This window comes from Delphinapterus leucas, chromosome 7 (genome assembly GCF_059928025.1).
Source record: "Delphinapterus leucas isolate spDelLeu-1000000601 "Yukka" chromosome 7, BTC_Dleu_Yukka2, whole genome shotgun sequence".
NCBI lineage: Eukaryota > Metazoa > Chordata > Mammalia > Artiodactyla > Monodontidae > Delphinapterus > Delphinapterus leucas.
In genome coordinates this window covers 85,133,766-85,149,214 of record NC_143135.1, presented here as the reverse complement: position 1 = coordinate 85,149,214, position 15,449 = coordinate 85,133,766, and the positions used below count along the sequence as shown (strand labels likewise).

Genomic DNA, 15,449 nt, shown 5'->3' with positions numbered 1-15,449 from the left:
TTTTAAATAGAATTGTTTTCTTAATTTCATTTTTGGATTGTTCATTGCAAGTGTATAGATATACAGTTGATTTCTGTATATGCATCTTGTATCCCACAGCCTTGCTGAAGTCATTTAAAATTTTCTATATGTGACATCATCTCTTCTGGAAACAGAACTGACTTTTGGTTTCATTGATTTTTCTCTATTTTTTAACTCTCTATTCCTTTTTTTTTTTTTTCCCCTCTAATATCCATTATTTCCTTCCCTCTGCTTCCTTTGGGTTTAGTTTGCTCTATTTCTAGTTTCTTAAAGTGCAAGGATAGGTTATGGATTTGAGGTCTTTCATCTTTTTAATACAGGTATTTATAGCTATAAGTATACAAATAAGCAATGCTTTAGCTGCATCCCATAAGTTTTGGTATAATGTATTTTTGTTTGCATTTATCTTAAAATATTTTCTACTTATTTATATATTCTCTGACCCTTTGATTATTTAGGAGAGTGTTTGATTTCCACATATTTGTGAATTTCCCGTTGTTTCTGATTTCTCATTTAATTCCATACTCCGTATGATTTCAGTCTTTTTTCATTTATTAAAGACTGGGCAATTAGGAGAGAAATTGAAATAACAAGCGTCCAGATTGGAAAGGAAAGAGTCAAATATCTCTATTTTCAGATTAGATGATGTCTTGACCAGGCTAGAACTTTCAGTACAGTGTTTCATGGAAGTGGCAAGAGCAGACATCTTTGTCTTGTCCTTGATCTTGTGGGGAAAGCTTTGAGTCTTTCATCATTGAATATGACGTTCACTTGTCTTAATGTCCACTTTGTCTAATACTGGTATAGCCTCTCCAGCTGTCATTAGGTTACTGTCTGGATGGTGTATCTTTTTCCATCCTTTTATTTTCAACTAATTTGTGTCTTTTTCTTGAACATTTTCCCCCTTTTTAATTAATTTATTTATTTATTTTTATTTGGCCACATAGCGTGTGGGATCTTAGTTCCCCAACCAGGGATGGAACCCACGCCCCCTGCATTGGAAGCACAGAGTCTTAACCACTGGAGCGCCAGGGAAGTCCCTGCAGTTGTCTTTTAAAGCAGAGAGGAGAAAAAGGATTACAAACAAATATCATTTATACTATTTTATTCTTGCCTGTGTAGTTACCTTTACCATTTTTCGTTAATATTTTAGTGTGGATTTGACTTTCATTTTAGTCTGAAGGACTCCCTTTAATATTTCATATAGGGCACGTCTGTTAGCAGCAGATTATTTCAGTGTTTTTTAATCTGGGACTATCTTAGTTTCTTAATTTTGAAGAAGTCATGCTAGATAATAGAATTCTTGGTTGACTTTTTCCTGTCAGCACTTTTAATATGTCATCTCACTGCCTCTGGCCTTCATGGTTTCTAATGAGAACTCAGCTGTTAATCTTATAGAGGATCCCTTGTATGTTATAAGCCATTTCTCTTTCCATTTTCAAGATTCTCTCTTTTGACAATTTACGATATGTCTAGCTATGGATCTCTTTGAGTTTATCTTACTTGTAGTTTTTTGAGTTTCCTGAATAAGTAGATTGATTATAGTTTCCTAAAATTTGGGGTGTTCTCAGCCCAATATTTCTTCAAATATTCTTTCTACCCTTTTCTGTCTCTCAGTTCCTTCTGGGACCCCCAGAACATATGCTTATGTTGGTACATTTGAAAAAGTTTCACAGGTCTCTGAGACTGTTCACTTTCGTCATTCTTTTTTTGTTTGTGTTCCTCATACTAGATAATCTCATTTGATCTATGTTCAAGTGCACTGATTCTTCGATCTTTCTCCTCAAATCTGCTATTTATTGGCAAATTTTGTACTTCAGTTATTATGTTTTTTGTTTTCAACTCCAGAATTTCTACATGGTTTTTTTCTTTTAATTTCTTTCTCTTTTATTTCTTTTTCATAGATGTTCTCATAATTTTGTTTAGATATTTAGGCATAGTTTTCTTTAGTTCTCTGACCTTATTTTAAAAAGCTGAAAGTTTTAAGTCTAGTGCCTTGGCTTCCTTAGTGACAGTTTCTACTGACCATACATTTTCCCCCTTGTTTATTAGCCATACTTTCTTGTTTTTCTGCATGTCTCATAATTTCTTTATTGAAAATTGAGAACTTTAAAAGTTTTCAATTGGTATAGTGGTAGAATGTGACAACTCTTGTAATCTGATTCACCTTCCTCCTTCATGTTTGTTATTGCTCCTTGTTGTTGTTTAGCAGGTTTTTTTTTAACGATTAGTTTCCTGAACTAATTATGTAAAGTCTATATTCTTTGAGCTTATATTCTATGATTGGACAATGATTTCCTTAAATGCTTGGAGTCAATAAATCTCCCACTGTTTGCTAGGGGGCTGTGTGTACATTGGGGTATGCTTCAACATTCAGCTAAGCATTTGACAGCTTTGCCTTAGCCTTCACTTCCTGCTTGTCAGAGGCTTATGGTCAGCCAGAGGTGAGTGCTTAGGGTTGTCAGATCTTTTCTGAATACACATGCTACCCTACATTTGCACATGGCCTTCTAGTGTCCCAGGAGTATGTCAGAGCTTTTAAAATCCCCCTACAGACTTCTCATTCCCCAGCTTTTCTTTTTGAGTTTGTTTGTTTGTTTAGCTTGTTGTTTGTCCCAACCATTATCTCTGTCATAGGCAGCTGTAGTGTTAACCAGTTTCTGCTGATTGATTTAACAAAAACACCTCCAAGGAGAAGGTTTACACAGGGTAAACTTTGATTCAATTCAAAGACAAGCCATGCAAGTGAGGTTTTACATGAAGTTGTCACACAAATCAAATAATGACAGTTTCTGGGAATGGGACTTGGGGAAGATTCCAGCTTCATCTGATCTGTCCATTTTCTACTGGGCTGCTGGTTTTCACTGCATTTGCAGGCTGTTGATTTTCAAGTATACCACTCAGTTGGAGAGATGAGCATGAGAATAGAGGAAGTTAAAATGCCACAGTGTTGATTGTCCTTACTGACATTCAGCCATTTTTCTTAATAAATGCTCACAGATTTTTTTGCAAGACAATGATTATTTTCAGAGTTCTATAAAAGTTTAATAATTTGTGCCAGTGTTCTCATTGCTTTTATAGAAGAGAGGACTTTTGGAGGTCCTTACTCTTCCATTCCTGCTGAAGCTGCTCAGGATTTAGAAGTTTAACCTGAGAGCTGTGGGAAATGATGTGAGCCCTTCAGCTTTACACAAGGAAATAACTTAACCAGATTTGATTCACAAGTCAAGGCGGGTGTGATGCCTTATAGATGAAGTATCTTACTCTGGAAGAATTTAAGTGCTTTTTTTCCCCAAAGCCACAATGCTTATTTTAACACAATAGAATAAGAACCTGGTCTCCTGATATCCTATCTAGTGTTCTTTTTATGCTGTACTACTGCTTACAGAGTTGGTTAGTTGAACCCCAGTGATGCTAAGAAATAAAAAAACAAGGATAGGATGCTAGTCAAGACAGTGTTCATATATATGAAAGTACAAAGCACTGGTACATGATATTGTTTCATAAATGTCAGTTAGGTGTGAATATTAAAGTTCTGGTTGAAATAGTTAATGCTTTGATTCCCAAAGGGCAGAAATTAAAAAGCAAAGGAGTGCCTTTCTTGCATTTCATACGAAGTAGGTCTTCTCTTCAATTTTTTTTTTACACCATTAGGCAAATAAGTGAAATATACAGGTAAATTGCAATGTTGAGAGAATGTAATTTTTTTCATAATCCAATAAGTTAATTTATACCATCTACTCACCTAGTTAATGTGGAGGTTATGGAGTAGAACATTTATCACTTATTGGTTCTCTTGTTATTTATTGTTACTTTATTGTTTCTCCTGTAAGCATTACTGTGCAGTAATTGCACTTTATCAAACACCTTATTTTTCTGGGTTAGCTAGAGTTTCTGGGAGTTTTGGTTTTTTCCAGTTTTATTGAGATGTAATTGATATGCATCACTGTATAAGTTTAAGGTGTACAGCATAATGGTTTGACATATATATTGTGAAATGATTGCTGCAGTAAGTTCAGTTCGCCTCTATCATCTCCCATAATTACAATAAAAAGAGAAAGCAAAAAAACAAATTTTTTTTTCCTTGTGATGAGAACTCTTAGGATCGATTAAATCTCCTAACAATTTTCATATATATCGTACAGCAGTGTTAAGTATAATCACTTACTATATTGCAGTGTACTTACAGTACCTAGTATTTACAGTTGACCCTTAAACAACACAGATTTGAACTGTGCGGGTCCACTTACATGTGGATTTTTTCTTCAATGAACACACACTACAGTACTACACAATCCATAGTTGGTTGAATCTGCGTATGTGGACCTCGGATTTGGAGGGCCAACTATAGTTATACATGGATTTTTCGACTGTGTGGAGGGTCGATTCCCTTAGCCCCAGCATTGTTCAAGGGTCAACTGTATTTATCTTGTAACTGGAAATTTGTATCTTCTGACCACCGTTTTCTGATTGCCCCTCCTTCCATCCCCTGCCTCTGGTAACCAGAAATCTGGTCTCTTTTTCTGTGAGTTCAGTTGGGGTTTTTTTGTTTTTGTTTTTAAGATTCCACATATGAGTGAGATCATATAGCATTTGTCTGTCTTGGCCTAAGTTATTTCACTTACCATAATACTCTCAAGTTCCATCCATGTTGTCCCAAATGCCAAGGTTTCATTTTTTTTTATTAATGGCTGAATAATACTCCATTGTGTGTATATATACACCACAACTTATTTATCCATACATTCATCAGTGGACACTTAGGTTGTTTCCATGCCTTGTCTATTGTAAATAATGCTGCTATGAACACAGGGGGCACAGATATCTTTTCAAGATAGTGTTTTTTCTTTCCTTTGGATATATTCCCAGAAGTAGAATTGCTGGATCATATGGTAGTTCTATTTTTAATTTTTTGAGGATCCTCCATACTGTTTTCCATAGTGGCTATATCAGTTTTCAATCTCACCAACAGTACACAAGGGTTAATTGGATAACTTGGTTTCTTGTTCTTGAATTTTATGAGTTCTTTATTTATGTGGGTTATTAACCCCTTATCAGATAGATATGTGGAAATATTTTTCCCATTCCATAGGTTGTTTTTTTCATTTTGTTGATGGGTTTCTTTTGCTGTGCAGAAGCTTTTTAATTTGATATATTCCAACTTGTTTATTTTTTATTTTGTAACTTGTGCATTAGGTGTCAAATCCAGAAAATCACTGCCAAGACCCATGTCAAAGGGCTTTTTTCCTGTTTTCTTCTAGGAGTTTCTTGCTTTCAGGTCTTATGTTTAAGTCTTTAATCCATTTCAAGTTAATTTTTGTGAGTGGTGTAAGATAAGGGTCTAGTTTCACTCTTTTATGTGTGAATATCCAATTTTTCTAGCACCATTTGTTGAACAGATGGTTTTTTCTCCATTGAGTATTCTTGGCTTCCTTGTCAAATTTAGTTGACCATTTATGCTGTGGATTTTTTCTAGGCTCTCAATTCTGTTCTGCTGATCTATTTGTCTGTTTTTATGCCAGTACCATACTGTTTTGTTTACTATGGCTTTATAGCATATTAGCTAGAGTTTTTCTTTTCGAACAGCTGTTTTATGAATTCTGCTTTGTACTGCAGCACAAACTGGTGTTTCAGGCAAGGCTGTAGAATCCCGTCATGTTCACCTGAAGTTACATTTATGATATGAAACTGCTGTAGTATTTTCAACAGCACTTTTAATTGAAAGTTCAGCATTTACTGAAATTACTGAGTTACATTTTATTTTTCCTTTAGGTTACTTACAACAAGAGAACCTTACTTCTACCTGCCAGGCTTTTATTTTGGAAAGTTCAAATTTAAAAGAATATGCAGAACACTGTACAGATGAAGGTTTTATCCCAGCCTGCTTACTGGTGAGTGATTTGTTCTTTAAGGAAATATTTCATCATTGACCCACATAAGACACTATAAACATGGTCTTAAAAATCAGTCCATTAGCAAAATCAAAATGGGCAGAAATTTGATAGTTTCTATTCATGCATCGGTGGAAGGACCTAAAGAAGGCCAGCTCTTTTTTTCATACATTTATGTCTAAGCTGGGAAGTGAATTCCAACTTTGAGAGTCAGTTTCAAAATGACACCCTCATTTCTAATTAGTTTCACTACTGCTTGTTTTGGGGCTTACTTGTTTACTGCCTGTTATGGACTAAATATTTGTATCCCTCCAAAATTCGTATATTGAAACCCCACCCCTCAGTGTGATGGTATTTAGAGGTAAGGCCTTTGGAAAGTAAATAGGTTTAGATTAGGATATGAAGTTGGGACCCTCATGATGGGATTTAAAAAGTGAAAGACAGAGAAATTTCCATGTGCACACACATCAAGAAGGGGGATGTCTACAAGCCAGGAAATAGGTCCTCACCAGGAGCCAAATCATCTGCCAACTTGATCTTGGATTTCCCAGCCTGCAGAACAATGAGAAACAAGCCACCTGGTCTATGGCATTATATAGCAGTCCTATCTTTCCTATATTTGCTTTTCCTATAGTTACTTACTTCAGACAAATATGAAACATATTTTGATATCTTGTTGTCACCTCTTTTTTAAATATCACTAGACCAGTAGAGCATTGTTTGGTATTTAATGGGTATATGCTAGAACTACATTATTTGAAATGGTATTTTGTCATTTTATTTTATTTTATTTTATTTTATTTTGCGGTACACGGGCCTCTCACCATTGTGGCCTCTCCCGTTGCGGAGCACAGGCTCTGGACGCGCAGGCTTAGCGGCCATGGCTCACGGGCCCAGCTGCTCCACGGCATGTGGGATCTTCCCGGACCAGGGCACAAACCCGTGTCCCATGCGTCGGCAGGCAGACTCTCAACCGCTGCGCCACCAGGGAAGCCCTGTCATTTTATTTTAAACATGGGTCTTTAGATTCATTTCAGCTGTCACAGACAACATGATTATCTATGGAGGAAACCTAAAAAAACCTACAAAACTGCTGGAGTTTTAGCAAGGTCACAGGATACAAAGTGTACGAAAGTCCATCATGTTTCTTTATACCTACAATGAACCATTGGAAGTGGAATTTTTAAAAAATACCATTTATAGTAGCACCCGATAAACAAACAAAAATAAAATACTTAGGTAATATATCTAACAAAATATGCGTAAAATCTGTATGCTAAAATCTACATGAAAGAAATCAAAAGACTTGAATAGAAAGAAAGATACACTGTGTTCATGGAATGAGCAACTCAATATTGTTAAATGTCCATTCTCCAAATTTTGATCTATACATTCATTACAGTCAAAATCCCAACAAGTTTTTTGTTTGTTTTTGTTTTGAAATGGCCATTTATTGACTATGTCTGATCTGCAAGGTACCATTTACATCCTATTGTTGTTAACATAGTTTTTTCAAGAATAAACAGAAACTACATCTAATCCATTCATTTAAGGGGGATGGCTAACGATGTGACACAGAAAGCCCTGTGTCTACCTAGGGGAAATAGAGTAAGTCCCCTACATAGGAACCTTCAAATTGCAAACTTTCAAAGATGCGAAATGCTACTACCCAGACATCACTGGATTGTTTTTTCAAGAGGATAGATGGAATTAAATCCAGCAAGGACCAGAACCTGTGCCATCAACGTCAGGCGTGAGTGAAATTGTAGTTTGCCCTCTGTCTCCTATTGCTAATGATCCTTCAGCTCAACCATCTCCCATTTCCTCTCCCTCCTCCAGTCAGTAACTCTTCTTGCCTTTTGACTCAATGCTAGCCCCTGTGTGCCAGCTATTATACTCTACTACTGTACTTTTCAAGGTACTGTACTGTAAGATTAAAAATGTTTTCTTTATTTTTTGTGTTTGTTTTTTATGTATTATTTGTGTGAAAAGTATTATAGACCTATTACAATACAGTACCATATAGCTGATTGTGTTAGTTGGGTACCTAGGCTAACTTTGTTGGACTTAACGAATGCGCTCTTGGAATGGGACTCATTCATATATAAGGGACTTACTGTAATCAGCTTTCACTATGATACGAATTAGGAAGTGATATTCCTAATTTACTGAATATCTACCAGGTGCACACTCAGCATCAGCAAATTGATGATAACATTTTACAAGAGTGATCCAGATCCACAACTCTTTTGACAGCAGGACCTAATTTGAACTGATATTTATAGTTTTAAAAATCCCACTCTCTAACTATTTATCCATTTAGTTGTAGAAATGTTAAATTTTAGATTGTGGGATGCTGCCCCAACCCCACAGGAGTTATTACATAATACACAGTTTATGTCCAGGTATAATAGGCATTATCTCAAAATCTGAAAAAAACTGAAATTTAATACACATTTGGGAGTGATGCTGATAATAGGTGGGGCATTGCATTTGTGGGAGCAAGAGTTTATGGAGAATCTCTGTACCTTCCTCTCAATTTTCTTGTGAACATTAAACTGCTTTTAAAAATTAAATAACACATATGATCCCAACAGTTTCAGGGATTTTGGATCTTCACTGCAAATGATTTGATACTGTTGGGCTCTTCATTTATTTAATGACAATAATTTTAAAGAATGAGGGTATTCAGAGAAAAATACTCAATAAACATTTTATTAGACTTTTTTTTTTTTTTTTTTGTGGTACGCGGGCCTCTCTCCACTGTGGCCTCTCCCGTTGCGGAGCACAGGCTCCGGACGCGCAGGCCATGGCTCACAGGCCCAGCCGCTCCGCAGCACGTGGGATCCCCCCGGACCAGGGCACGAACCCACGTCCCCCGCATTGGCAGGCAGACTCTCAACCACTGTGCCACCAGGGAAGCCCTAGACTTTTTAAAATTCATAATATCATAAGTTGTAATCCAGAGTTAATTTATCCTGTTTGCCAAATACTTTATAATTATTATATTTGTAAAGCTACCAAAAACATTGTTCACAAATCCAAAGAAGTCCTAATCACATTCTTTTTTTTTTTTTTTTTTTTTTTTTGTTCGGTACATGGGCCTCTCACTGTTGTGGCCTCTCCCGTTGTGGAGCACAGGCTCTGGACGCGCAGACTCAGCGGCCATGGGTCACAGGCCTAGCCGCTCCACAGCATGTGGGATCTTCCTAGACTGGGGCATGAACCCGTGTCCCCTGCATTGGCAGGCGGACTCTCAACCACTGCACCACCAGGGAAGCCCGTAATCACATTCTTAACATTAACTTGCAGTCCAGTATCAGATTTGCTTGTGTTGAATTGGTTTATTGACAATAGCTGATTTTTGTTAAAGTAGCACCCACTTAAAAGATCATTGATCACTTTATCATTATGAAATGCCTTTCTTTGTTTCTGTTTTATCTGATACAAGTATTGCTACCCCAGCTTTCTTTTCATTTCCATTTGCATGGAATATTTTTCCATCTCTTCATTTTTACTCTTTGTGTGTCTTTAGATTTGAACAACCAAGTCTCTTGTAGACCGTATATAACCTTCACACTAGCTTTATAGTGGGTGATCCACTACCTTTACTATGTATTTGACTCTACCAGTGAGATATTTTTCTTTCATAATTTTCTTATTTCTAGTTTTGGCCTTTTCTTTTCCATTTAAAGAAGTCCCTTTAAACATTATTTATAGGGTCAGTTTAGTGGTGATGAACTCCTTTGGCTTTGTTCATCTGGGAAACTGTATCCTTCACTTCTGAATTATAATCTTGCCAGGTAGAGTATTCTTGGTTGTTTGGTTATTTTTTCCAGCACTTTCAACATGTTGTGCCAGTCGCTTCTGGCATTTGCAGTTTCTGCTGAAAAATCCTCTGATCATCTTATAGGGGTTCTCTTGTATGTAACTAGTTGTTTTTCACTTGCTGCTTTTAAGATTCTCTGTTTCTCTTTAACTTTTGACATTTAAATTATAATGTGTCTTGGTGAGGGTCTCTTTTGGTTCATTTTGTATGGGACTCTATGCTTTCTGTATTTGGATGTCTTTTCCTTTGACAAGTTAGGGAAGTTTTCAGCCATTATTTCTTCAGATAGGTTTTCTATTCTTTTCTCTCTCACTCTTCTCCTTCTGGAATCCCTATTATGGGAAAGTTAGTGTGCGTGACATTGTCCCAGAGATCCCTTAAACTATCCTCATTTTTTTTCAATCTTTTCTGTTTTTTTTTTTTTTTCTTTTCTTCTTTTCTGTTTTAATTGGGTGATTTCTGCTACCTTGTCTTCCAGATTGCTGATCCATTCTTTTGCATTCTCTAACCTGTTGATTGTCTGTAGTTATTTTCACTTCGGTTATTGTATTCTTCAGTTCTCATTGGTTCTTTTTTGTATTTTCTCTTTGTTGAAGTTCTCACCTGAGTTCATCAATTCTTCTCCCAAGTTCAGTGAGCATCTTTATGACTATTACTTTAAACTCCTTAGCTGGTAAATTGCTAATCTTTGTTTTGTTTAGTTCTTTTTCTGGAGTTTTATCTTATTTTGTTTGTAAGGTATTCTTTTGTCTCTTCATTTTGCCTAGCTCTCAATCTCTGTTTTGTTTAGTTCTTTTTCTGGGGTTTTATCTTATTTTGTTTGTAAGGTATTCTTTTGTCTCTTCATTTTGCCTAGCTCTCTGTATTTGTTTCTATGTATTATCCTGGTCTTGAAAGAGTGGCTTTATGTAGAAGGTGTCCGGTGGGCTCAGTGGTAGAATCCCCCTGTCACCAGAGCCAGGTGCTCCAGGGGTATCTACTGTGTGGCTGTGTGCACCTTCCTGTTGTGGTTGGGCCGCAGCTGCTGTGGGTGTGGTGGTGGGCAGGGCTATCCTTCAAACTGGGGGTCTGAGGCCTAGCCACTACTGCTGCCAGCTTGCTGATGCGCAGTGCTGACCTCTTGGAGTAGGAGCACAAGTACCACTTAAGTAGTGTTGTGGAAGAATAACCCAAACAGTTCTTAAAAAGGATATGTTCAAGGACTCACGTTAGTCGACCTTAAGACTTACTAACCAGCAATAGTAATCAGGATTGAGTGGCATTAGGAGATAGCTAGGTATAAGATCAGTGGAACAAAATAGAGAGTCCAAATGTGATTTTTTTGACAAAAGCACAAAGGCAATTCACTAGAGAAAGGATAATCTTAACAACAAGTGGTGATAGAACAATTAGACATACAGATTTTTTTTAAAAAAAAAGAAAAAGAAAAACCTTTACACATACCTCATACAAAAATTAACCAACAGTGGATAATAGATCAAAATGTAGAACATAGAACTGTAGGAGTTTCAGAAGAAAACATAGGAGAAACTGTGCAATCTTGGTTTTGGTAATGAATTTTTAGACATGAAGCCAAAAGCGCTGACTGAAAAATGAAAACTTGATAAATTCAACGTTATAAAAATTTTAAATTTTTGCTCTATAAGAGACAGTATTAAAAGAATGACAAGCCATAAGCTAGGAGAAAATATTTGCAGCTCTGAAAAAAGGATTGTGCCCAGAATATATAGGAAACTTTTTTTTTTAACTGAATTTTTTCTTTAGTGGGCAAGAGATCTGAAGACCCTTCCCCAAAGAAAATACAGGAATGGCAATAAGCATGTGAAAAAAATACTCCACATTATTAGTCATTAGGAAAATGAAAATTAATACCCCAATCAGATACTGATACATACATATTAGAATGACTACTATAAAAAACAATTTTTAAAGTTTGTCAGATTCTTGGTGGCAAAGATGCAGAGCAACAAAAACTCTTATTCATTGCTGATGACAATGCAAAATCATACAGCCGCTTTGCAAAACAGATTGGCAGTTGTTTATGAAGTTAAACAACTGGGCCGCACGTGACCCAGCATTCATACAACCAGATATTTACCCAAGTAAATTTAAAAACTTATATTCACACAAAAACTTACATGCTGATGTTTATCTGTGGTGGTCAAAAACTGAAAATAACCAAGATGTCTTTCAGCAAGTGAATGAATAAACAAACTGGTACATTCCTACTAGTAAGCAGTAAAAAGCAGCACTATTGATTCATATAATAACATGAATGAATCTTAAATTCTTCTGAATTCTTCTAAATTAGCAACTTTAACAAGTAAATTAATATAATGGGAGCCAGGTTTCTCACTCTGTGAGAAAGAAAGTACAAATAAGCATAAGAATGAGACCTGTAGCATTAAATTATATAGTCAGAGATATCAGTTATGAAGTTTATGAAGTTTATTTTAATATATGTACAGTTATATACAGAAATACAGATTTTTTTTTTTTTTTTTTTGCGATGCGCAGGCCTCTCGCTGTTGTGGCCTCTCCCATTGCAGAGCACAGGCTCCGGACGCGCAGGCTCAGCAGCCATGGCCCACAGGCCTAGCCGCTCCGCGGCATGTGGGATCTTCCCGGACCGGGGCACGAACCCGTGTCCCCTGCATCGGCAGGCAGACTCTCAACCACTGCGCCACCAGGGAAGCCCCAGATTTTTTGTATATGTGGATTAGCATATCTGTGTGTGTAGCTCTGTGTGCTGTGGGGGCCTAGCTGCAGTAATACCCTAGTAACTACAAGCAAATCTACCACCCAGATTTTTACTTCTCATGGTTCTGGAGGTTGGAAAGACCAAGATCAAGTGCCCTTGTTTCCGATCCTGGTGAAGGCTGTCTTCCTGGCTTATAAACAACCACCTTCTTGATGTGACCTCACATGAATTTATGTGGACATAATTCATTATATAGCATTCATTCAGCAATTGCTTTTTTAGCTACTAAAAATAAAGCAAGGTATAATGATCCAGTTAGTATTAGGTGTATCCCTTAACTTCTCAGACTTTAAATAACACAGAAGCTACTGTACCACAAGCAACTCTATGTCACTAAAATGGACAACCTAGAAGAAAGGGATGAATTCTTAGAAAGGTACAATCTCCCAAGACTAAACTAGGAGGAAATAGAAAATATGAGCAGACCAATCACAAGTAGTGAAATTGAAACTGACTAAAAAACTCCCAGCAAACAAAAGCCCAGGACAAGATGGCTTCACAGGTGAATTCTGTCAAACATTTAGAGAAGAGTTACCTATCCTGAAACTATTCCAAAAAATTGCAGAGGAGGGAACATTCCCAAACTCATTCTGTGAGGCCACTATCACCCCGATACCAAAACCAGACAAAGATACCACAAGAAAAAGAAAATTACAGGCCAGTATCACTGATGAACATAGATGCAAAAATTCTCAACAAAATACTAGCAAACCAAGTCCAACAATACAGTAAAAGGGATCACACACCATGATCAAGTGAGATTTATCCCAGGGATGCAAGGATTTTTCAGTATACACAAATCAATTAGTGTGATATACCACATCAAAAAATTAAAGAATAAAAACCATGTGATCATCTCAATAGATGCAGAAACAGCTTTTAACAAAATTCAACACCAATTTATGATAAAAACTCTCCAGAAAGTGGGAATAGAGGGAACCTACTTCAACATAATAAAGGCAGTATCTGACAAAACTACAGCTAACATCATACTCAGCGATGAAAAGCTGAAAGCATTTCCTCTCAGATCAGGAACAAAAACAAGGATGTCCACTCTTGCCACTTTTATTCAACATAGTTTTGGAAGCCCTACCCACAGCAGTCAGAGAAGAAAAAGAAATAAAAGGAATCCAAATTGGAAAAGAAGAAATAAAACTCACTGTTTGCAGATGATGACACTATACGTAGAAAATCCTAAAGATGCTACCAGAAAACTAAACTCATCGATGAATTCAGTAAAGTTGCAGGATACAAAATTAATACATAGAAATCTCTTGCATTCCTGTACACTAACAACAAAAGATCAGAAAGAGAAATTAAAGAAACAATCCCATTTACCATTGCATCAAAAAGAATAAAATACCTAAGAATAAACCTACCTAAGGAGGCAAAAGACCTGTACTCCAAAATCTATAAGATGCTGATGAAAATAAATCGAAGATGACATGAACAGATGGAAAGATATACCATGTTCTTGGATTGGAAGAATGAGTATTGTCAAAATGACTGTACTACCCAAGGCCATCTACAGGTTCAATTCAATCCATATCAAATTACCAATGGCATTTTTCACAGAACTGGAAAAAAAAAAGTTTTAATTTGTATGGAGACACAAAAGACCCCAAATAGTCAAAGCAATCTTGAGAAAGAAAAACGGAGCTGGAGGAATCAGGCTCCCTGGCTTTAAACTATATTACAAAGCTAGAGTCATCAAAACAGTATGGTACTGGCACAAATACAGAAATGTGGAACAGGATAGAAAGCCCAGAAATAAACCCACACACTTATGGTCTATTAATTTATGACAGAGGAGGCAAGATTATACAATGGAGGAAAAACAGTCTCTTCAATAAGTGGTGCTGGGAAAACTGGACAGCTACATGTAAAAGAGTGAAATTGGAACACTCTCTAATACCATACCAAAAAATAAACTCAAAATGGATTAAAGACCTAAATGTAAGGCGGGATACTATAAAACTCCTAGAGGAAAACATAGGCAGAACACTCTTTGATACAAATTGCAACAATGTTATTTTGTATCCATCTCCTAGAGTTATAGAAGTAAAAATAGTAATAGACAAATGGGACCTAATTAAACCCAAAAGCTTTTGCACAGCAAAGAAAACCATAAAGAAAATGAAAAGACAATCCACAGAATGGGAGAAAATATTTGCAAATGATGCAACCAACAAGGGATTAATCTCCAAAATTTACAAACAGCTCATGCAGCTCAATATCAAAAGAACAAACAATGCAATCAAAAAATGGGCAGAAGCCCTAAATAGACATTTCTCCAAAGAAGACATACAGATTGCTAAGAGGCACATGAAAAGATGCTCAACATCGCTGATTATTAGAGAAATGCAAATCAAAACTACAATGAGATATCACTTCACACCAGTCAGAATGGCCATCGTCAGAAAGTCTACAAACAAATGCTGGAGAGAGTGTGAAAAAGGAACCCTCCTACGCTGTTGGTGGGAAGGTAAATTTGTACAGCCACTATGGAGAACAGTATGGAGGTTCCTTAAAAAACTAAAAACAGAGCTACCATATGATCCAGCAATCCCACTCCTGGATATGTATATGGAGAAAAACGTGGAAGGATACATGCACCCCAATGTTCATTTCAGCGCTTTTTACAATAGGCAAGGCATGGAAGCAACCTAAATGTCCATCAGCAGATGAATGGATAAAGAAGATGTGGTACATGTATACTATGGAATATTAGCCATTAAAGCAAATGAAATAATGCCATTTGCAGCAGCGTGGATGGACCTGGAGATTATCATACTAAGTGAAGTCAGACGGAGAAAGACATATCACTTATATGTGGAATCTTTTAAAAAATGATATAAATGAACTTTTTTATAATACAGAAACAGACTTAGAGAACGAACTTACGGTTACCAGGGTGGGGAGGGGGGGAGGAGGGAAACTAACACAA

General features: G+C 36.6%; 1 protein-coding gene across 3 annotated transcripts in view; it reads left to right on the top strand.

The window, feature by feature from the left end:
* NPAT (nuclear protein, coactivator of histone transcription) overlaps positions 1-15,449 on the top strand; it is a 61,591-nt gene that overhangs the window by 9,492 nt on the left and 36,650 nt on the right. For 2 of the 3 annotated variants that reach the window (XM_089915506.1, XM_022561586.3), the window contains exon 2: positions 5,794-5,912. The exons of the other annotated variant lie outside the window; for it this stretch is intronic. In XM_089915506.1, the coding sequence (XP_089771632.1) occupies positions 5,794-5,912 (119 nt within the window). The remainder of the gene's footprint in view (positions 1-5,793; positions 5,913-15,449) is intronic. 3 annotated transcript variants of the gene reach the window in all.